This window comes from Myotis daubentonii, chromosome 5 (assembly GCF_963259705.1).
Source record: "Myotis daubentonii chromosome 5, mMyoDau2.1, whole genome shotgun sequence".
Taxonomy (NCBI): domain Eukaryota; kingdom Metazoa; phylum Chordata; class Mammalia; order Chiroptera; family Vespertilionidae; genus Myotis; species Myotis daubentonii.
This window is the reverse complement of record NC_081844.1, coordinates 5,124,071-5,147,292: the sequence shown is the minus strand read 5'-3', so window position 1 is coordinate 5,147,292 and position 23,222 is coordinate 5,124,071. Positions and strand designations below refer to the sequence as shown.

At 64.4% G+C, this 23,222-nt stretch overlaps 1 protein-coding gene across 5 annotated transcripts in view; it reads right to left on the bottom strand.

Moving 5' to 3' along the window:
- Positions 1-6,725: 6,725 nt before the first annotated feature.
- Positions 6,726-23,222, bottom strand: part of FLT4 (fms related receptor tyrosine kinase 4) — a 41,159-nt gene continuing 24,662 nt past the window's right edge. For 2 of the 5 annotated variants that reach the window (XM_059695631.1, XM_059695632.1), the window contains exons 13-30: positions 22,828-23,190; positions 22,531-22,677; positions 22,305-22,436; positions 22,044-22,150; positions 21,643-21,778; positions 21,097-21,201; positions 20,695-20,808; positions 20,449-20,537; positions 20,174-20,327; positions 19,746-19,840; positions 18,936-19,058; positions 16,614-16,725; positions 15,062-15,161; positions 14,715-14,820; positions 13,399-13,541; positions 12,400-12,514; positions 9,431-9,516; positions 6,726-8,684 (exon numbers count right to left, since the gene is read on the bottom strand). In XM_059695631.1, coding sequence (XP_059551614.1) covers positions 8,498-8,684; positions 9,431-9,516; positions 12,400-12,514; positions 13,399-13,541; positions 14,715-14,820; positions 15,062-15,161; positions 16,614-16,725; positions 18,936-19,058; positions 19,746-19,840; positions 20,174-20,327; positions 20,449-20,537; positions 20,695-20,808; positions 21,097-21,201; positions 21,643-21,778; positions 22,044-22,150; positions 22,305-22,436; positions 22,531-22,677; positions 22,828-23,190 — 2,414 coding nt within the window. In that variant the 3' untranslated portion in view covers positions 6,726-8,497. Of the gene's footprint in view, positions 8,688-9,430; positions 9,517-12,399; positions 12,515-13,398; positions 13,542-14,714; positions 14,821-15,061; positions 15,162-16,613; positions 16,726-18,935; positions 19,059-19,745; positions 19,841-20,173; positions 20,328-20,448; positions 20,538-20,694; positions 20,809-21,096; positions 21,202-21,642; positions 21,779-22,043; positions 22,151-22,304; positions 22,437-22,530; positions 22,678-22,827; positions 23,191-23,222 lie in introns of all 5 variants that reach the window. The other 3 variants (XM_059695628.1, XM_059695630.1, XM_059695629.1) reach the window with 2 other exon arrangements.

Genomic DNA, 23,222 nt, shown 5'->3' with positions numbered 1-23,222 from the left:
AGACAGGCTGGCTTCAGGCAGGCCAGAGTGGAGCCCGAGGCCAGAGGAGGCAGAGGCAGCGCTGCTGTCTGGGCACAGGTGCTCAGTGGTCCCCCTGACCCTTCCTGGCCTCTTCATCTGAAAACACCCCCACCCCCGCTCTGGCCTACAGTGGTTGGGGGGGACCTGTCCCTGGCTTCCCATGAGCCTACACAGTGGTGGTAGCCTCTTCACATGTACCCCAAGATTTCTAATTCAGAGGTACACCCCCAGTTACCCAGCACAGTGTGTCTCATTGTGTCTCCATTTCCCCACCAAGGAGGCCAAGGGACTCGCCTCTGGTTCCTGAGCGTAATGGTCAAGCAGGGTCACTCGGGCTGGCCCCACGCAGCACCCACACGGATCCCCGCGCTGGCCCTTGGGAACCGCCCGCAGCAGGGCGGTGGGGGCAGCTGGGGGTCCAGCCTGAGCCCGGCGGCCTGGTGGGCCAGGGGGCATCTGTGTATTAATTTCCTGGGGCGATTAACGACTCACCACATTCTTGGTAGCTGAAAAGAACACTCATTTATTTGCTCACAGTCCTGGCGGCCTGAAAACCGGTATCACTGAGCCAGAACCAAGGCGGTGTCAGAATTGTGTTCCCTCTAGAGCAGCGGTTCTCAACCTGTGGGTCGCGACCCCTTTGGCGGTCGAACGACCCTTTCACAGGGGTCGCCTGAGACCATCCTGCAGATCAGATATTTACATGACGATTCATAACAGTAGCAACATGACAGTTATAAAGTAGCAACGAAAATAATTTTATGGTTGGGTCACATGAGGAACTGTATTTAAAGGGCCAGAAGGTTGAGAACCACTGCCCTAGAGGCTCTATGGCCTCTCAGCTTCTGGTGATGGCCAGCATTGTTTGGCTTGTGGCTACATCACTCCAACTTCTGCCTCTGGTCACATGGCCTTCTCCCTCTCTCTCTCTGAAATCTCTCTCAGCCTCTCTCTGTGATTGCATTCAGGACTCACTGGATAATCAAGAAGATAATCTCCTCATCTCAAAATAACCAACTTCATTATGTCTGCCAAGATTCCTTCCTTATAAAATGACATTCAAAGGTTCAGGGATTAAATCCTGGGAGGCTGTGGGTGCTTCTAAGCCCATCACACCTCCAAGCTCTGTGCAGCTTCCTCCCCTTCCGGGCCAGCGGACGGACGTCAGGATGCAGCTGACACGAGGGGAAGGCACCGAGATGGGCACCCGCCACCGGCACCCGCCTGGGCATCCGAGCCGGCTCCTGCACACCTCCTCCTGCTGGGAGAGGGCTGCGTGACACTGAGGCAGCCCTCCCTCAGACTCACGCTCAGCCTGCCCTGAGCAATGTTTGCAGGGCATCCTTTGTGCCAAAACAAACATTGGCTCCAGGCCTGCTCCTCCGGGAATGAGGTGCTGGAGGTGGACAAGGACGTTGGCGGCCCCAGGGCTGGGAAGGACCACGGGCTCACCAGGCCCCGGAGCCAGGCACTCAGGCCGACAGAGGTGGGAGTGGACCAGGAGCCGCGGGCCCGGTCAGCGCCTCTGCCTGGGCATCCCGCGTGGCTCTGACGTCAACAGATGCCTGCAGAGGGTGGCACAGGCAGCAAGGCCAGCAGACCCTTCATGCCTGCCGGGCCACCACACATGGTGGAGGTCCGGGGGCTCCCTTCGTCTCTTCTCATTCTCCTTTAATCAGGCCAGATCAGGGCTCCCGAGTTCGGTGAGCTAAGGGAGCTATTAGGTGAACCGGAGCCGCCTGTGGACCCGCCTCGTGGTGAGGACGTGGCCGCCTGTGGGCGGTGGGAGCCCCTTCCCCACTATCGCCTTGGTTCCTGCCCATCATCAAAGTTCTCTGGGGGACCCTGGGTGTCCACCGTTAGCTTTTCTGTGCGAACCCACGGGCATGCAGCCTCCTATGCTCACTGAGTGTGGGGCTGGTTTGGCCTGCCCTGGGCAGCGTGCTGACCTTGGGCTTAGATTGTCTCTGGTGCCCAAGTATGAACTGCTCCGAGTTCAATTTCTGGGGCTGGCGCACACACAGGCCTGGAAACCGCACCCTGGCCCCATGGGCGGGCGGTGGGCAGCCTTAAGGGAGCCCCTCCAATAGCCTGGTCTTGGAGAACCCCGGCCACATGGCCACCCTCCAGAAAGCCCTTCTGGGCTCGGACCACGCCAGCCACAGGAGATCCCTTCTCTCCTCCTGGAGTGGTCACCATGAGGGCAGGTGGGCACGTAGGCGCAGCCAGGGCTCCTGTGGGAGCGGAGATGGAGCCGCCTCAGCGGAGCCTTGAAGTGGCTTTAAGAGGAGCAGGCTGGCGGGGGCAGGGGGGGGCAGTGGGCACAGCAGGAGGGCTGTTGGGCTCGCCGGCCAGGTGCAGGGCTGGGTGTCCTGCCCAGGGGTCACTCCAGGAATCTGCCAGCACCCACCTCAGCTCCTTCCTCTTCCTCATAGCTCGGTCCCCTGGGCCCTGGGGCTCTGGGCAGTGTCACCAGCGTGTCCTCTTCCTGCCTCTGTGGGCACCTTCACTTGGGTCAATATTGATCTGGCTTCACTGAGCACTTCCTTCTGCCCCTTCCCTGTGCAGGGCCCTACCTGGGGGGGTGGGGGTGGGAGGGGGCAGGGGCAGCTGTGTGGGCTCCGGGAAAGTGATGGAAGAGCTGGCCTGCGTGGATTAAATTCAACAAAGATTGACATTTTCAGAGAGCTGTCTTCCCCAGGGTTACAAGCTGGCAGCTGGCGGGACCAAACCTCAGACAACGGATTCGGGCTCAGGGGAACAGGCTGCTGTCCCCCGGACCTCCAGGAGGTTTCACCGGGTCCCCCAGCTCTCAGTGGCTGTGCTGACCACACAGCCATGGCCAAGCCGTGCCCTGTACAGTTGGGTCCAGTTTACGTGTGTCAGCCTGGGCTAGAGTGGGGCCCCACCACCTTCAGTCGTGGTTCCCTACATAGAGTGGGATTCCCAGTCAGAAAAAACAGCTCAGAGAACATCAGTGACCTGCCCGAGTCCTCTGGGTCTCTCCTCAGGCCTGGTGCCCTCGGAAGACACAGGGGCTGGGAGCAACCCCCTGCCAGGTGAGGAGGTCCCAGACTCCAGACCATGGCCCACCCACACAGATGTACCCCTTGCCACCCCAGAGCGAGCCCTGTTCAAAGCTGATTCAACACAATGAACCCCAGGATTTCACAGCAGTCCCTCTGTTACTTCCATCATCCAGAGCCCATGGAAGGGACCGTGACAGCTGGCTGTGCCCAAGAGGGCGGGGCCTCTATTCTTGGGAGGAAGAGCTGCCTCCTCCTAAGGGGACCACGCTTGCCCACCCAGCGGCAGGGTCCCAGAGCAGCGCCTGGCTAACTGACCTTCGCAGATGCTGCCCCATCGCCTTCCAAATCCCTCAGCTCTCGCGTCCCTGGCGCTCTGAGTTCCTCCCTCAGCCCTTGGAGTGGCCCCTCAGTAAACCCCACTCCCTCAAACTTTGCCCCTTCCAGCTCTTGCGGGAAAGTGAAGGGGTTTCTGTCTGCAAATGCTGGTTCTGAGGCACAGGTGCCCCACGAGGTCCAGGACGGAATGACTCCCTCACCCTGCAGCATTGCTGCAGCCAGTAGTCCTAGGTGAATGGAGAGCACAGAGTGTACCCACTGACTTCCAGAACTCCCCAGTTGGGTCTCATATAAGGAAAGCATTTTCCACTACTACCATCACTTTGACCCCAGTCCTAAAAACAGGCTTCCCACCTCCTCCACCTGTTGTCTTCACTGAAGGCCCTGCATTAGCAGAGAATGCCTCTGTCCCTATCTTCAATGGTTGCAGGGCGTTTGTGTGGTTGGGTGTGTGGATGGGGAAATGGATGGATGGATGGATGGATGGATGAGTGGATGAGTGAATGGATGGATGAGTGGATGGATGGATGGATGGATGGATGAGTGGGTGAATGAGTGGATGGATGGATGGATGGATGGATGGATGGATGGATGGATGAGTGGATGAGTGGATGGATGGATGGATGGATGGATGGATGGATGGATGGATGAGTGGATGAGTGGATGGATGGATGGATGGATGAGTGGATGGATGAGTGGATGGATGGATGAGTGGATGGATGGATGGATGGATGGATGGATGGATGGATGGATGAGTGGATGGATGAGTGGATGGATGAGTGGATTTATGAATGGATAGATTCATGGATGGATGGATGAGTGGTTTAGTGGATGGATTGATGCATGGATGGATGCATGGATGAGAGGATGGATGAGTGGATGGATGAATGGATGCATGGATTTGTGGATGGATGAGTGGATGGATGGATGAGTGGATGGATGGATGGATGGATGGATGGATGAGTGGATGAATGAGTGGATGGATGAGTGGATGGATGGATGGATGGATGGATGAGCAGATGATGGATGAGTGGATGGATGGATGGATGGATGAGTGGATGGATGAGTGGATGGATGGATGGATGAGCAGATGATGGATGAGTGGATGGATGAGTGAATGCCAGAGATGATAGGTGAGTTGATGGAGGAGAGGGGTCTTGTCAGATTCAACTGTGGAGAGTGTCTTTCCCAGTTGACTTAAATGTTGATTTCGAAGGACATGACAGTGGGGTCAGAACTTCTTTCTCCATGTGGTCACTTCTAGGAGCATTTCAACTCTTATGTCATCACCAAATCTCTGCAAGATGGTGACACACAGACAAGAAAATGAGGCCCCAAGGGGCATGCCCAGCCCAGGGTGACCCAGCCTTAGGTGCCACATCCTCTTTGCAGCCCTGAGCAGGCCCAGTGCCCGATGGGCCCATGCTCTCTGTCCTGAGCTCAGCACAGGGGCCTGGCCAGTGGTCCCGAGGGAGACCGCCTTAAGGGTGATGCTGCAGCCCCCTCTGAACCTGCAAATCGACATCTGGGGGAGAGGCCCTGCGACGTGGGCACCGGCCAGGACCGTGGACACTCCCTGTGGCCCATTAGAGGGGCTGAGTCCTCAGCCTGGAGAGCTGGCCTGGGCCTGCTGAGGAGTGGCCTGGAGGGGGCAGTGTTTGTGCCGGGGGACCATCACAGTAGCCACTGAGGATAAGGCTTTTTCCGGCATATCCAACCTGGATAAGGGCCCAGCTAACAGCAGAGCCCCTCCTCCTCTCGCACGTCACCCTCAGCCGCCTCCGCTGGTCCTCAGAGCAGCCTGGTGTGCCCGCTCTCCCACCCAGGCCTCATCAGGCCCCGCTCTGTTCCTTCAAGATTCGTGCTTCTCTGAGCATAAATGTAAGTCCAAGCAGAGCACCCTTTCCCGAAACTTCCCTCTGGTCTTAAAGTAAAATCCAACTCCTAATTTTGGGCTTCCAGGCCCTGAAGGACGGTCCCCTGCCAATGTCTCCTCTTCCCTGCCCCGCCCCTCCATCCTTCTGAGAGGCCTTTGCAGCTAACCTTCTTCCTGGGCAGGGCTCCATCACGTGTCCCTCCTTACGGCAGGGACTGTGCCTGTGGGCTCCGTGGAGGACGGCCCCGGCACCATGTGCAGCTCAGAGCAGGGCCCAGGGCAGTGCAAGGTCAGGATGGAATAAACAGTGTGCCTTTGGCCTCTTCTAAAGGACTTGACTCACGGCTCTCTGTCAAAAGAGGGAGAGGAGGAAGGAGGGGCGTGTGGTGGGGCCCCCTGAAGAGCTGAGGCCTGCGAGGAGGAGAGGAAAAGGAGAAGATTCCGGGCAGGCGGCAGGGCTGAGGGGCCTCAAGATGAGAACACACAGGTGCTCCGTGGAGTGTCCCCCGTGGCCCTGCTCCTGCCAGCTGGGTTCTCTTTCCCGCCGAGTCCCTGGGCGGAGGGAGGGAGGCAGGGCTGGGGCCTGGGCACACTGACGGCAGCCCCGCGCATCGGCCCAGGGACCAGAGGACAAGTGTGAGCGAAGCTCCTCCTGACCCAGGCACACGGAGTGGGCTGTCCGCCACACGTGGGTGTGCAACACCAAGGCTGAGGCCTCATTCAGGGAAAGCGCTGAACTCGGCCAATAATATTGTAGAGTTAAGCCTTCCAAACCCAAAGGGAGGGCGCTCTTTTCTGTGTTCACGTTTAGATTTATTATAAAAGTAAGAACAACAAACCCACCACCTCTTCCCACTGGAGTTGAAAATGAGGCTTGAACAGCGGACACCACCCGGCTGGGTAGTGGGTGGGGCGCAGGCACCCAGTGGGCCCTGGGCCCGGAGGAAGAGGCCTGGGTGGGGCAGGCACAGGGCCTGGCCCGCAGGGTGACCTTTGCTGGGCTCTTCTGCTCTCCCGGTGAGGTGCCCACAGGCCTGCGCTGACAGCCCTCCTGCGTGGCCCCCGCGTGGAGGGGGCACTGTTGGCTTTCCCTCCTGACCCCCGGGGCCGCTGCTGGGTCAGCCCTTCCAGGAAGCCTGCTAAGGCCGAGTCCAGAGGGCGAGGGTCACGCCCCGGTCTGCGGCCACCACGATGCAGCCGCTCACTTGTGAAGGGATGTTGCGTGGACACCCCCTGCAGGGCCACTGGCAACCCTGCCGCCTGTGCTGGCTGGCGCTCACCTCCCGGGTGGGGGCTGAGACCGGGGTCCCAGCTCATCCGCTGACCTCGGAGACTGGCGGGCACTCAGACGGGGAGGCAAGTGCCCACTCTGGGCCACGCCCCCATACCCACTGGCCACCAAGTTCCCTGTCACTTTAGATGTAAAGTAGAAAGGGGAGCGCCGTTGTGGCCCGCCCAACCCAGGTGGGTGATCCCCGGGGGCCCTGCTGCCTCCCTGGCGCCCTCTGCTGGGAGCTTTGGGGAGAGGGTGTCCAGGCTCAGCTGCCCCTGCCGCCCTTCCCTTTGGTGGCCTGTCCAGCGGCCTCGAGGCTTGAATCACACCGTCAGAGAGAGCTGCCACTTCACGGAGCACCCGTTCATCGTAACTCAAAGACTGGCATCACATTTATTATTATCTTTTGTTAAATATTTCCGATCTTTTCGGAGCACGTGGTGTCCAGGGCATGGCAGGTGTTCTTCCCGGTACATGTCTGTGTGTGCGGCGGTGACAGGAGGAGGGCGGCCCGGGGCCAGGCTGTGCACCTGCAGCACACGTGGCTCCGCTAACAGCCTCTGGGCCCCGCTACCAGGTTCCCGAGACCCAGGTCTCACAGTCAGGTGACGTCCAAGAAGCAAGCCCAGCGGGGACAGCGGAGATGTCACCCGTGTCGGTGCCCTACAGAAACGATACACAGTGGGGGGGGGGGGGCGTCTGTGGGCAAGGCCCCGCTCGCTGCACGGCGCCTGTCCTGCAAGCGTCTCGTGTGTGTGTGTGTGTGTGTGTGTGTGTGTGTGTGTGTGTGTGTGTGTGTGGCAGGGGGGCAGGGGGTCTCTGGTGCTAACTGGGAGGAGGTGTATCTCCTCTGAGGGTGGGTGGCTGGGCAGTGTGAGCTGGGATGGGGGTCTGAGCAGACTGGCTGCAGCCTCCAGAGGTCCTGGCTGCTCCCCCGTGACGTCAGAGGCTTGAACTGCCAGGGCGCCGAGGTCAGGCAGAGGCCAGGCGGTAGGAGACGACCCCCGAGGCCACAGAGCATCCCGATGCCTGGCGGCCTGGAGCGCGCTGGGCGTCCCCCGGGCGGCTTGGCAGGGGCCTCGCGGCAGATCGGGTCCCAGAGGCGAGGACCCGGCGTCTTCTCAGGTGGGGCTGCTCGAGGCCGCCTGGGCCAGGCAGCGGGCGCGCCTTCTCCAGCAGAGGCTGTGGCTGCGTCTGCTGTGACGGCGCCCACGGGGGCCAGGGGCAGGGATCCTCTAGATTCAGAGAGAACCTGCGCCCTTCAGACTGAAGTTTTGAAAAGGAAATTCTTCATAGCAGCTCGGTTTCTGAAGTTCTAATGAAAAAGATCCGCAGAATCGGGGGAGGGTGCCCTGTGAGGGCCCTGCTGCCCGAGGCAGTGGCGGGGCTCAGGGAGGAGCTCCCCCCCCCAGTTCCTCTTCGTGCTTCGGGATGGGGTCTGGCACCCTCCCCTCAGCCCGGGGGCGACAAGGGAAGGAAGGCCTCCCCGGGGAGGGGCTGCGTGGAGGAGCAGCGAGTGAGGCGGGGCCGGGAGGCCGCAGCTCAGGCCTGGCTTCACCGGCAGCCCCTGTGACTGTCAGACCCTCGAGTTCCTCCTCAGAAAATGGGGGTCACACTACCACCCACCGTCGTGGGGGGAGGCCAGCAAAGGGGCATTCCCCTGGGAGTGCGGGGTCCAGGCTGGGCCCTGGGGATGTTAGCTACATGGGATCTGATCTGAAGGGAGCAGGGCCTCAGGGGGCCCCGGGGAAGTCCTGGGCAGGGGTGGAGATGGAGTCGGGGAGCCCTGGAGCCTGGGTTTTGCTCTTCATGGCTGGGGAGGGGGGCTGACAGGGTGGAGGGAAGGCCTCCCGGCCGAACCAAAGGAGATGAGTTCCCAGCCTGGAGCTCCGACCCTCTGCCCGCCCTGCCAGGCACGGCCGCCAGCTGCGGGCGCCCCGGGCGGGGCCTTGCCGAGCCTCCTCAGTAGCTGCTGTCTGCGAAGAAGGGCGGGCGGGCCAGGGGGGTGCCGTCGCCCCCGGCGCGGGGCCGGGCCAGCTCCCCGTACTCGCTGTTGTAGAACACCTGGCCGCGGTCGGGCCGCCGCCGCCGCCCCTGGGGGTCCGGGTGCGCCCCGGTCACCTCCACGCTCCAGCCGGGTCCTTTACAGCTGCTGCACAGGGAAGGGCGTCAGTAGGAGGGGCTGCACCTGGGCCAGGTGTGACCGGAATCAGCAAAGACACACCTGAGTCAACTTAAGTGCGTGCCAGGCCGATGGGAGTGCACACCGGCTCCACTTAAATAGCAAACCGGGGTTTTCCCCGCCCCAAGCCTGGGTGTGGGACAACGAGAATGCCAGCTTCAGTCCCGCAAACCTGCTTCTCGCCCAGCCCTGCCACCGCCGCAAATGGCACCAGCCCTGACCCCCAAGCTCACACAGCCGGCCGTCATCCCGCTTCCTCCCCTCCTCTCGCCCTCATCCAACCATCCGCCCTCATCTAACCATCTGGAAGTCCCGTCTGTTCTAATTGGAAATACACCCCTGCCCGTCTCCACGTCTGGCCGTACTCCGTACTCCGGAGCAAGCAGCCACCATTGCGCGGGCTGAGTCCCAGCGGGGCCTGGCTGCTGCGCTGTCTGAGCGCTGGGCACGGTGATCATACTCGGCTTTACAAAGAGGGGGTGTCAAAAGGAAGGGAGGAGACGTGGGGACCAGAACCGGGCGTGCTGGGTCAGGACCGTGAGGGGAAGGCGCTCCTTTGGGAAAGCTGGTGACAAAGGCCTGGAGTCCCAGAGGGGATGGCCCTGAGCACACGGAAAGGCAATGGGAGCCCGAAGGTTCAGGGAGGAGGGCGACGCACATGCAGGCCCAGCCCAGCTCCCCGGACCCCTAGCGGGAGGCTCAGGAAGGCCTACCTGAGCCCGCCCTCCGGCCGGTGCCTGCTCTCCAGCTGCTCAAACTCCTCGGAGGCCAGCACCATCCCGCTGTCCGTCTGGTTATCCTGTGCAGGGAACAGCGAGGCTGTGCCCCACCGCGGCCAGGCTGCAGGCGCTGCCCCTGGCAGGCGGGCCCCCCACATGGACCTGCACCGCTGCCAACCTGACACCCGTCTCCTGAGCAGGAAACAGGCATCCGACGCCTCCTGAAGCGCGCAGGTGAGGGCCGTACCCGCCCGCCATAAAGGGGGAAACTGAGGCCTGGGGGCCACGCCTGGCCTGGGCTCAGGAGGCAGCGAAGCTACAGCGCCCCATGCTGGGGACCTAGAAGGCAGCCAGGCATGTTTCCAGGCTGTTAGATAGGACGAAGTCTCGGGTCTGGACAGCTCTTATTAAAAGCTATTCTTTTTTTTTAAAAAAAAAAAAATATGTTTCATTGATTTCAGAGAGAGGAAGGGAGAGAGACAGAAACATCAATGATGAGAATCATCCATCGGCTGCCTCCTGCACACCTCCGACTGGGATCGAGCCCACAACCCAGGCATCTGCCCTTGACCGGAATCGAACCCATGACCTTTCAGTCCGCAGGCCGACGCTCTATCCACTGAGCCAAACCAGCCAGGGCCTAGACGCTATTCTTGCTAAATTTTACAACGCAGCACAGCATTTTACAGACCAGCTGTAAACAGGATGACCTTGACAGGAACTCAACAGATAACTGTCGCCAACGGCAAAGAAGACGTCAACATGCAATGACCAAGGCGTGTGCCTAGGCAATGGCTATGCCTCCCTCGGGGCACATGGGACACCCCTTGGCTGTGGACCCCCGTCTCCTGGCGGCAAGTAGATGAAACCACCTGTGACAACCACAGCCTCTTGACCAGAGCAACCCAAGCAGCGAACCCCGCAGTTCGGTAACAGATACGGCAGCGCCCGTGGAGCTCTCCTAACAGCCCCCCTTTCGCCCCGAGGACCTGGGGAAGCAGGGGCAGCGTCCCCAGTGGACGGGGACCTGCCCTCCAGGAGACCCCCGCTTGGTGCTACCACCAGAATGGCTGCCTGGCCCCCGGACAGCGAAGGGGTGGCCGCCTGACCCTGGCTCCTTCAGCGCTTCAGCAGGGAGGTGGGTGGGTGAGCCCTGCGGTCACTTCCATTAGCGTTTCCATTCCTGTCTGGGTCTCGGGCTGTTGGGAAGGTAGGTGCCGTCCGGTGCGAGCTGGACTTCGGCTGGTCAGGCAGGAGCTGCGTCTGGCACAGGTTCGGGGCTGACCTGGCTCGAACGCAGAGGGCCGAGGAACGCCTGTGGGAGCCCAGGCATCCTGGCCTGCTTGTCGGCCGGGTGCCCTGCAGATGGTGGGTTTTGTGTTTGCGCCTGGTCTGTCTTACAGTAAATGTGTTGCGATAGGAAACTCAAATTCGATCCCCGATGCAGCCTCTCGGGGTGCACGGTTCAGAACTGAATAAAAAGAGCCCTGATGGTTTGACTTAAAGAAATTAAGCACGGCCCTGGCCGGGAGCTCAGTGGTTAGAGCGTCGGTCCATGGACTGAAGGGTTGCAGGTCCGATTCCAGTCAAGGGCACATACCTCGGTTGCAGGCTCGATCCCCGGCCCCCAGGTGGCGCATGTGCGGGAAGCAGCCAATTGATGTGTCTCTCACATCCATGTCTCTCTCTCTCTCTCTCTGTCTCACCCATTCCCTTCCCTTCCACTCTCTCTTAAAGTCAATGGAGAAAGGATCCCTGGGGGAGGATTCACACACACACACACACACACACACACACACACACACACGAAATTAAGCGCGTGTATGAATGAAGAAATAGGACGATTGGCTCGACGGTGGGAAGCAGCCTGTGCGTCCAAGGCGGCCTTGCTCCCGCCGGAGTCCGCGCGGACTTGGGAGGCACTGCTTTCCAGGTGCCGCCTCTGCCTCCTCCGGTTCCAGCATTTACTACGCACGTGAACCTCACCCCGGCAGCCCCCCCATTCCCCGCCCAAGGAGCGCACTTTCGGGGTCACCGCGCCAGGGCACTCCGTGGGAAGGGGGAACGGCGCCCAGCGGTTCCCCGCAGCCACAGGCAGACGGGCCGCGCACCCCCACCGGGGACACACAGGGAGCCCGCGGCTTCGGGGGAGGGGTGCTGAGCCAGAAGACAAGCAGGACGAGCCGCAGAGGTCTGGCCGTGGGGACGCGGGGGCCGGCCTGCGGCTAATGAAAAAGGCCCCTTCTCTTCAGCCTCTCATGTAACGTGTCCTATTGGCCGGTGCGATCGCAGAACTGTTACCAAAGGTGCGATAACACGGGCCAAATACCCTAGGGATTTTGAAAACAACAAACCAACGAACAAACACCAAAAAGCCCCCTGAGAGGATCTGATTGGACCGGGGCCAGAGGAGGGAGAAAAGCCGGCTGTGATGTAAAAATGTAGCTGGGTCCACCGTACGGACTCCGCGTGCAGCAGGAAGGCTCGGCCACGTGTGTGTACCTTGAGGAACAGAAGCCAACAGGGCCCCGGCCACGCGTCTGCAGGCGGCCGGGGAGGAGCAGACACTGGGTGTGAGCTGGAGGAGAAGGTGCGGGAGGCCACAGCGCTTTTTAGCAGATTGGGCTGAGCTGCAGCATGTGAGCCACGCGACAAGCAGGCGTCCTGGGCCTGTCCTCTCCGCTCAGCCCGCCTGGGGCAGGGCTCAGTCCCCTGTCGCTAGGGCCCCGAAGCTGAGGGCTGAGAACGGGACCAGCAGCTGCTGGGAGAGAGGCCGGGGCTGTGAGTGCGGAGGGAACAGCGGAGGGAACAGCTGAGACGGCAGTGCAGAGGCCCCCGGCCCCCAAGGCGCTGAGCAGCCTGGGCATTGCAGGGCGCAGGGGGCTCTCTCCTGAGCTGGCTGCCGCCTGCCGCCTGCAGAGCCAGGAGGCCCTGGGCGGGGGTGCACAGCCCCTCCCGCTTACCGCCGAGGCCTTGTAGGTCGTTGGGGTCATGGGAAATTCTTCGAAGGTTTTCATCCTGGAGGTTCCCTGGGTCCCTCTGGCCAGGCTCCCGGGGAAGGACACACAGTTGTAGTATCTGTGGGGAGAACACAGCCGGTGCTGAGGAAGCACCCCACAGCCCTCCCGGAGCTCTGGCCCGCCCCGACTCCACTCCTGCCGGAAGGACCCTGGGCCTGGAGTGCTGCCGGGGCTCCCCCGGGCACCCTCACACGCCCCCTGCGAGAGGCTTAACCTCCTGAGGCCACTGCTGGGAGGCAGGAAGGGGCGCAGAGCGCACCCAGCGGGTGGGGAGGCTGGGGAGGCCTTGGCCCTGGAGGGGCCGCCCTGTGCAGGAGGCGGTCCTGGGGTGCAGGGGTGGGTGGGAGGAGCTGGCAAGAACCAGCTGGCTGCTCCTGCCCCCGCCTGGCTGCGAGGCTGTGATCTGCACTGGGGCAGGTGGGCAGGAGTCAGCGCCTCCTCCCGGCCAGGCCAGTGGGAATGTGGGGCGTAAACAGCCCTCCGACGGGAATTCTGGGACCCAGGCTCCGTTCTCACTCCGGGATTCTGGTTAGTGGGTGGCCGACCCGGCTCCCAGGGCCCCTTCAGTGGCCCCTGGCCTCACTCCCCGCTGCCCTTCCCTCGTCCTGCGAGGCGCAGCTGGCCTGGCTACCGCTCCCCGATGGGCACTCCCTCTAACTGAGCCTCCTGGGGAGGTGAGGGCAGAGGAGGACGAGGAGGCACAGCGAGGAGCAAAGCCGCAAGGCCACGTGCCCTGCGCCCTCCTCCCCGCTGACCAGGAGGCGTCACCACCGGCACCAGCTCTGCCACCTACGATCCCTGCGGTTCAGCGGGCATAGTCGTCTCCCAGCCCTTGTCGCTTGCTGTGTCCTTGCTGACTGATGAGGATAAAACACACACGTCTAACTGCCTTCCTGCTGAGGGGCCCCTGGACCGGGGCGGGGGGGGGGGGGGGGCGCTGACCTGGCGGCCAGGCTGTGTGGGCGCAGGCTCGGCCGGCTGCCCTCCTCAGTGGCCTCGGCGACGTGCAGGGCTGTGGTGGACGCCTGCGAGCTGCCCTCCTCCAAGCTCAAGCCGCAGGACGCCAGGCAGTCCTCCTCCTCCTCCTGGTGGCAGAGAGGGGGAGGTGGCAGGGATGGGGGAGGTGGCAGGGGTGGGGAGGTGGCAGGGGTGGGGAGGTGGCAGGGATGGGGGAGGTGGCAGGGATGGGGAGGTGGCAGGGGTGGGGAGGTGGCAGGGGTGGGGGAGGTGGCAGGGGTGGGGAGGTGGCAGGGGTGGGGGAGGTGGCAGGGGTGGGGAGGTGGCAGGGATGGGGGAGGTGGCAGGGGTGGGGAGGTGGCAGGGATGGGGAGGTGGCAGGGAGGGGGAGGTGGCAGGGATGGGGAGGTGGCAGGGATGGGGAGGTGGCAGGGATGGGGAGGTGGCAGTGGTGGGGGAGGTGGCAGAGATGGGGAGGTGGCAGGGGTGGGGGAGGTGGCAGGGATGGGGAGGTGGCAGGGAGGGGGAGGTGGCAGGGATGGGGAGGTGGCAGGGATGGGGAGGTGGCAGGGATGGGAGAGGTGGCAGGGATGGGGGAGGTGGCAGGGGTGGGGAGGTGGCAGGGATGGGGGAGGTGGCAGGGATGGGGGAGGTGGCAGGGATGGGGAGGTGGCAGGGATGGAGAGGTGGCAGGGATGGGGAGGTGGCAGGGGTGGGGGAGGTGGCAGGGATGGGGAGGTGGCAGGGGTGGGGGAGGTGGCAGGGATGGGGAGGTGGCAGGGGTGGGGAGGTGGCAGGGGTGGGGGAGGTGGCAGGGATGGGGAGGTGGCAGGGGTGGGGGAGGTGGCAGGGATGGGGAGGTGGCAGGGATGGGGAGGTGGCAGAGGTGGGGGAGGTGGCAGGGGTGGGGAGGTGGCAGGGGTGGGGGAGGTGGCACGGATGGGGGAGGTGGCACGGATGGGGAGGTGGCAGGGATGGGGAGGTGGCAGGGGTGGGGGAGGTGGCACGGATGGGGGAGGTGGCAGGGATGGGGAGGTGGCAGGGGTGGGGGAGGTGGCAGGGGTGGGGAGGTGGCAGGGGTGGGGGAGGTGGCACGGATGGGGGAGGTGGCACGGATGGGGAGGTGGCACGGATGGGAAGGTGGCAGGGGTGGGGGAGGTGGCACGGATGGGGGAGGTGGCAGGGATGGGGAGGTGGCAGGGATGGGGAGGTGGCAGGGGTGGGGAGGTGGCACGTCACTCTCCTCCTGGAGCAGGGGCTCCCCCAGGCCAGTGCAGGCTCTGCCCTCCCTGAAGGCTCACCTGCCGGCCCCCGCCCTGGAGCAGGTCCCCCAGCATCTCCACCAGCTCTGAGAACGCAGGCCTCTCTCTGGGGTCTCCAGACCAGCAGCTCAGCATGATGCGGCGTCTGCGGGAAAGCGCTGCTGGCCCAGGGTGTGAGGGCCCGCACCCTGTGCCCGCCCCCATCCCCCATCCCCCCCCCCCCCCCCCCCCCCCGCCCTCACGCCCACCGGCCCGGCCCGGCCCCTCCCCCAGGGCTCAGGCATCCCCACACCCTGCCTGCACCCCCCTCCTCCTGCCGCGGCCTGCATGCCCCCTCTCTGCCCACCTCTCCTGACCCCCAAAGCGTGCGTGGCCAGCGGACTCACATGGCAGGAGTGGCCAGCTCCGGGGCCCTCATCCGGGTGCCCTCTTTCAGCCGCTGGCAGAATTCCTCGTTGATCTGCACCCCAGGGTACGGGGAGGCCCCTGGCAGCGGAATGGGGAGGGGTGGGTGGGGCGCAGGCCACTGCTGCTCAGCCCAGCCTCCCAAATCGCCTCCGCCCTGACCCCCATGTTGGGGTGCTTGTCCTGTAGCTCCTGGCAGGGGCCTGGGCAAGGCGCTCCCCTGCCCCAGGGCCAGTTCTTCATCTGGTTAGAATAGGGGGTGGCACCCGGCGTGGCTCAGTGGTTGAGCATTGACCTATGAACCTTGAGGTCATGGTTCGATTCTCGGTCAGGCACATACCCTGGTTGCTGGCTCGATCCCCAGTGTGGGGTGTGCAGGAGGCAGCCGATCCATGATCCTCTCTCATCACTGATGTTTCTATCTCTTCCCTCTCCCTTCCTCTCTGAACCTAATTAATTAGTGTGTATATATATGGGGTGCACTGCCCGCTAGGGCTGCAGCAAGCATCAAGCTTTAGAGCAGCGGTTCTCAACCTGTGGGTTGCGACCCCTTTGGGGGTCGAACGACCCTTTCACAGGGGTCGCCTAAGACCATCAGAGGACACATATATGATTACATATTGTTTTTGTGATGAATCACTATGCTTTAATTATGTTCCATTTGTAGCAATGAAATTGGGGGTCACCACAGCATGAGGAACTGGATTAAAGGGTCGCGGCGTCAGGAAGGTTGAGAACCTCTGCTTTAGAGACAGAGTTCCAACATCATCAGGGTCCTAGGGGCCTCTAGGCCGCCCTCTGCCCCCAGGGCAAGCCACAGAGCCGGGAGTCAGCCTCCTCCCCTCGCCCAGGCCCCGCACTCCCATCAGACTGACCCTCCAGGCACCCCAGCCCGACGGCCCAAAGGAGCTGCAAGGGTCACCTCTCCTTCTCCTGCTGCATCTACTGACCCAGGCCCTGCCCCCTCCCACATTCAGGACCCTGCCCCTGGCTGCTGTCCTCCCAGGCCCACCCGCCTCACCCAGCCCCTCCCGGGCCCTCCAGCTCACACCACGCAAGCTTCCAGGGCCCGCCATGCTCTCACTTAGCCACAGCCCTCACAGTGGCCGTCCAGTGCTCTCCCTTCCCCACTGCCATGCCCTGCCCCACCCCAGCCAGGGCGGTCTGGGTCCCAGCGGGGCCCAGGCTCCCCTGTGGGGCTTCCTAAGTAGGGGTATCCCAGAGTGAGTGCCATCCTTTCCCAGCCCTTGGAGCAAGAGCAGCACCCCCACAGCAGGTGGGGAAGGGCTGGGGCAGGGAGGAGACTGGGGGGACCCCCTATGCCCCTCCCTCTGGGACGGTGTGAATCAGGGACTGCGAGTGAGCACGGGCTCTGCCCCGCCCATGCGGGGGAGGAGGGGCTTCTCAAAACTCCTGCCTCAGAGCGACCTGGCTGCCCACTCCGGGCTCCAGGGCGGCACTGCCTGCACCAGGCTGGTGGGCCTGGAGCCTGTGGTCCCACCTGCCCCTCCCCGCTCCCCGCCCTGCACTCACCCAGGGAGAAGATCTCCCAGAGCAGCACCCCGAAGGACCACACGTCGCTCTGCGTGGTGTACACCTTGTCGAAGATGCTCTCTGGCGCCATCCACTTCAGGGGCAGCCGGGCCTGCGGGAGGCAGAGGGCGTGAGCCCACAGGGAGGAGGAGAGGAGGAGCCGCACCCCAAGCAGCCACCTCCGGTCCCTGGCCTCTCCCGCACTCTGGGGCCAGCCCTGTGTTTGCTCAGACGGCTCCTGCAGCTCGCCCTGCTCCCCTGCACGCCCCGCAGGTGCTGGCACCTCCCGAAGGCACCTCTGCGCTGTCCGGGTCCATGTGGCCCGCACTCACCCAGGAGCTCTTCACCCTCCTCCGCGCCAGCCCTCAGCCCAGCCTCTGGAGGAACCAGGTACCCACAGGCCTCTTCTCCCACCTCATCCCTCACCTGGCCCCCGTCCCGAAGCCTGGGGCCACTGACGCTTCCTCCTGTGGCTCCGCAAGTGCGTCCCACCCTGTCTCTCCCATTGATGACCTCTAGCGGGGATCCCTGAGGCCATAGCCTCACACACCTGCCCCTCACCTCCACCCACACACCTGCCCTTCACCTCCACACACACACCTGCCCTCACCTCCACACACACACCTGCCCCTCACCTCCACACACACACCTGCCCCTCACCTCCACCCACACACCTGCCCTTCACCTCCACCCACACACCTGCCCTCACCTCCACCCACACACCTGCCCTCACCTCCACCCACACACCTGCCCTCACCTCCACACACCTGCCCCTCACCTCCACCCACACACCTGCCCCTCACCGCCACACACCTGCCCCTCACCTCCACCCACCTGCCCCTCACCTCCACACACACACACCTGCCCCTCACCTCCACCCACACACCTGCCCTTCACCTCCACACACACACCTGCCCTCACCTCCACCCACACACCTGCCCTCACCTCCACACACACACCTCCCCTCACCTCCACCCACACACCTGCCCTCACCTCCACACACACACCTGCCCTCACCTCCACCCACACACCTGCCCTCACCTCCACACACCTGCCCCTCACCTCCACCCACCTGCCCCTCACCTCCACACACACACCTGCCCTCACCTCCACCCACACACCTGCCCTCACCTCCACACACACACCTGCCCTCACCTCCACCCACACACCTGCCCTCACCTCCACCCACACACCTGCCCTCACCTCCACCCACCTGCCCCTCACCTCCACCCACACACCTCCCCTCACCTCCACCCACCTGCCCCTCACCTCCACCCACACACCTGCCCTCACCTCCACCCACCTGCCCCTCACCGCCACCCACACACCTGCCCTCACCTCCACCCACCTGCCCCTCACCTCCACACACACACCTGCCCTCACCTCCACCCACCTGCCCCTCACCGCCACCCACACACCTGCCCTCACCTCCACCCACACACCTGCCCCTCACCTCCACCCACACACCTGCCCCTCACCTCCACCCACACACCTGCCCTCACCTCCACCCACCTGCCCCTCACCACCACCCACACACCTGCCCTCACCTCCACACACACACCTGCCCTCACCTCCACCCACACACCTGCCCTCACCTCCACACACCTGCCCCTCACCTCCACCCACACACCTGCCCTCACCTCCACCCACCTGCCCCTCACCGCCACCCACACACCTGCCCTCACCTCCACCCACCTGCCCCTCACCTCCACCCACCTGCCCCTCACCGCCACCCACACACCTGCCCTCACCTCCACCCACCTGCCCCTCACCGCCACATGCCCTACATTCTGCCTGTGAGTCAGAGTGTGAGACAAAGCCTCTGCACAGTGGCCTGTCACAGACTGGACGGACCCCTGCTGGCCCTGCCTCCCTCCAGCCCTCTTCCTTCCTCTGGAGCAAACCTTTAATCAGCCGTGGGCCCTCCTTCAGGTGCCTGCCTGCCCACCTGCATGCCACCAACCAGGCACGCACCTGTCACCCACGGGCCTGTGGCTGCCCTGCGCTGGCTGTCCAGCTCCAGGACGGACCCGGGCTGGGTGTGCCTCTGCATGAGCAGCCCCCGGCGGGCAGAGGGGTCAGCGTCCAACCCATGGCCCAAGCCCGACTGGAGCAGCGTGGTCCCTGACCTCAGCTCCTGTCCGCACTCCCTGCCCCCTGACCTCAGCTCCTGTCCGCACTCCCTGCCCGCACTCCCTGCCCCCACTCCCTGCCCCGTACACCTAGGCGGTCGCTGGGGTCTCTGCAGCCCTCAGACCTCCCCGTGCACAGCAGTGTCCCCCCACCCTGCCCCCGCGGGCAGGAGGCCAGGGCCGCACTCACGCTGCCCTTGCGCACGTAGTCGGGGTCCTTGTAGATGTCCCGGGCCAGGCCGAAGTCGCAGATCTTCACCACGTCGCTCTCCGACAGCAGGATGTTCCGCGCAGCCAGGTCTCTGTGGATGCACTGGGGGCACGAGGAGGGTCAGCAAAGGCGCCCGGCCCGGCCACGGCCACAGATCCTGTGCACCCCGGACTGGCCATGGCCACGGCCACAGATCCTATGCACCCCGGACTGGCCATGGCCACGGCCACAGATCCCGTGCACTCCGGGACTGGCCATGGCCACGGCCACAGATCCCGTGCACCTGAGACTGGCCATGGCCACGGCCACAGATCCTGTGCACTTGGACTGGCCATGGCCACGGCCACAGATCCTGTGCACCCAGGACTGGCCATGGCCACGGCCACAGATCCTGTGCACCCGGGACTGGCCATGGCCACGGCCACAGATCCCGTGCACCCGGGACTGGCCACGGCCACAGATCCCGTGCACCCGGGACTGGCCACGGCCATGGCCACAGATCCCGTGCACCCCGGACTGGCCACGGCCACAGCCACAGATCCCGTGCACCCGGGACTGGCCATGGCGAGGGCTCGTGAAGATGTGGGACAGAGTGTGACGCCACATCCAGCTCCACCACTGACCAGCGGGAACCTTGGGAAGCTAGTCCCACACTCGGGGCTCAGTTTTGTCCTCTGCCCAGTGGGAGAGGCCTGGACCTCAGGCCGCTGTGGGTGAGCTGGGCTGCTCACATCAGGGCGTGCTGGTGGGGCCCGGCCCCTCCCCTCTGAAGGGCCTGCAGGCAGTCACCTTGCGGGAGGCCAGGAACTCCATCCCGCGGGCCACCTGGAAGCTGTAGCAGACAAGGTCTTCCATGGTGAGCGGGCTCAGCCACAGGTCCTCGGCTGCACAGAGGAGCAAGGCGGGCTCAAGAGGGGGTCCCCTCCATGATCCCCGTCTTCCACGCCACCCCAAAGGGAGTGTTTGTTCGCCTAATCCTTGCTGCATCGGCACCCCGCGGGCTCATCTCTAGTGCTGAGGCCCCTGGCACTAGCTAAGAAGCCCTCTGCCCCCCCTCCCTCCCTTACTAAGGCACAACCCATCACATGCTCTCCCATGTATGTGCCCTCTTCCACCAGTTCCTGGAGGAGGCCCCGGCAGGCTTGTCCCACAGCCCCCGGGTCATAAGGTATTTTTGGTGCCGCCACATTTTGGGCACGAGGAAGCCAGGCTTGTACCTTCCTGGGTCCGAGTGGCCCGGGCCGCCTCGCCCTTGCCCATCAGGAGCCTTGTCAGGAGGGCCCTGTCACTGCTCCCCAGCCTCCGCCTCCTGTCGGCCCTGGCACCCTCCACCATGGCCTGGAAGCGCCTTCGCTGCTCCGGGGACTTCTCCTGCGGATGCACAAAGCAGGTCCGAAACCCCCGTCCCCCCAGGCAGAGGCATCACGCCCAGCCCACCTCGGCACCCCGCGGGCTCACCGCAAACTCTGGCCCAGGCAGAGCGCCCACTTACTGCGTAGGGGCTGAAGGCCTCCCGCTTGGCGCGCAGGAAGTTGGAGAGGTTGCCGTATTTGCAGAACTCCACGATCACCATGAGGGGGCCTGGGGTGGAGCGGGCAGGGCAGAGGCGGGGGGTTGGGGGCCGAGGGCGCGGAAGAGCCAGCATTGCAGCAGGGTTCCCGCCCACCGGACCTCCTGGCCCCTCGCACCCCAGACCCCGGCGCCGCGCCCCCTCCTCCCCGGGCGCCCGGGCACGTACCGTTAGGCTTGGTGCACGCCCCCAGGAGGTTGACCACGTTGAGGTGGTTACCGATGTGGATCAGGATCTTGAGCTCCGACATCAGGGCGCGGTGCTCGCTGGCTGTGGCGCCCTCTGGAGGCGACACAGAGTCTTGGCCTGGTGCCGGGTCCGCCCGCCAGGGCCCCAGCCCCTGCGCTTAGCGAAGTCACCTCCAGCCTCTGGCCCGCGGGGCGCAGGGTCCCCGGCACCGCCCAGCCGCCCTCTGGGGCAGGAGGGTTCCTCGGCCCCGAGCCCAGGCCCGGCTCTGCCGCCCGTGGGCTCCTGTGGAACCTTGTGCGTCCCTGGCTCTGAGCCTGTGTCTTCCTGCGCCACCTCCACCCGCCCGCCCAGAGCCGCTGCTCGTCACCGCCGACCCCACACCTTTCAGCATCTTCACGGCCACCGTGTCACAGCTGCTGCCCTTGTGGATCCCGAACGCCGAGGCTTCCACCACCTTCCCGAAGGCGCCGTGGCCCAGGACTCGCCCTGTGGGGCAGCAGGGTTCCAGGTGAGCTGGCGAAGGTGAGGGGGAGGGGACGGCCGCCGGGCAGCCCGTGCGGAGGGCAGGAAGGCAGGCCCAGGAGCGGGAGGAAGGTCGGAGCCCCCCTGCCAAACAGGAAGAGCGGAGCGCAGGGGCAGAGGGAGAGGAGCGGCGGACAGGAAGGCCTGCATCCTCTCCCAGCAGGTGTGCTGGGCCCGCCCTGCTCAGAGCGGCGGCCCGTGACCCCGGGGCCTGGGAACGGGGAGGCCTGGCGGGCTCCTGGGGATGCCCCAGATGCACGGGTCAGCCAGGTGGGGGCCAGGCGGGACTTCCTGGCATGGGTTCTGAGAGTGGATGGGTTCGGGGCTCCAGCCTGCCGCTCTGCAGCCGCCAAGCCGCCTCTGCCAGGTCCGACCGGGAAGGGGCAGGCCGGGGGCTGGCCTCACCGAGGTGCAGCCGGTCCCGGGGGAACTCCCACTGGCTGGCATCGTAGGACAGGTATTCGCACTGCTCCTCCAGGGGCACCTCCCCGGGGTCCATGATGATGGACAGGTAGCCGGTCTTGATGTCTGCGTGGGCTGGCTGGGGGGGCCATAGCGGGGGTGGACAGCGTTGGTTAGGGCCCATGTGACTCGGGAAAACTGCCCAGACGTACGGGGTCTCCCTCGAGGCTCCGCTAAGGAGAGGACGTGGGGCAGGCTCTGGTCGCTCAGAGCCCACCGGGAGGGGTCGGGGAGATTTCCAGGGAGGCGAGGCTCCCACGGCAGCTGGACAGGGACCCTATTCCTTATGGTTGGGGCTGGCCAGGTGGAGAGAACCCCACGGGAGCTGGGAGAGGAGCGCTCACCCTCCTCATGTTACAGAAAATGATGAGGAGGAGGACCCAGAAGAAGACGGCGATGACCCCGGTGCCAACAAGGATCACGATCTCCATGCTGCCCCGGTCCTCGGAGCCTGCGTGGGCAGAACAGCCGTGTGCGTGCGCGCAGAGGGTGCGCCCCGAGAGCGCCCCTTCTGGTGGCCGCGAGAAGCCGCCAGGTGCGGGGTGGGGGCTGGCGGGGGGGGGGGGGGTGCGGGGGGGAGGAGAGGGGTGGGAGACGAGGCGGACCTTCCACGGCCACGCTGGCCGAGGAGTTGACACAGCCCTTGGCGTTGCACACGCTGCACAGGTAGCGGCCAGCGTCCTCCTCGCGCACGCGCTGGATGCTCAGCTTCTGGTTCGAGTCGGCCAGATCGATCCCTGCAGGAGGCGGGTGCAGGTTCGAGTCTAGACGGGCCTGGGGCCTGGGCCTCCCGGGCCTCCACACCCGCTCTGCGCCCGGGCCCTTCCCTACCGGACTTTTCCTCCAGCGGCCGCTCGTCCTTGTACCACATGATGCTGGGCACGTGCGTCCCGGCCACCGGGCACCGCATCTCCAGGGAGTCGCTCACGTTCACCAGGAGGTCGGTCAAGTTCTGCGTAAGCCGGGGGGCTTCCAGGGCTGCGGGCAGGAGTCAGGAAGGGGCACAGTGGAGGGCAGGAGCCCAGGGCACGGGGAAGGGGCTCTCCAGAGAGGAGAGGGTGGCGGGAAGCTGGAAGGAGGGGCGGGTGGGGAGGGGTCACGCCCGCAGACTCGGACCCTGTCGCTCACCTTGCACTGACAGGTACTTCTTGTGGCAGTGCTTGTCCTGGCTGTGCCGGTCCTGCACCTCGCACACGTAGTCGCCCTCGTGCTCAGGTGTCACGTGGGGGATGGTCAGGCTGAGCGTGGCGTGGCGAGCCCCCGGCGCTGCCTCTTCCAAGGTGGCGGCCAGCGGCGTGGCGAACAGGTGCACGTTCTTGCAGTCGAGCAGCAGCGGGTTCCCGTGGGCATCGTGCAGCGTGGACAGGTTGAGGCGGTACCAGCGCAGATTCTCGTAAGTGTAGTTGTCAGCCTGGCAGCTCAGGCGCACGGCCTGGCCCTCCAGGGGCTCCTCCGAGGGCTCGGACTCAATGCTGAAGCCGTCGGGGATGGCTGCAGCGGAAGCAAGAGCCGCTGTGACCTTG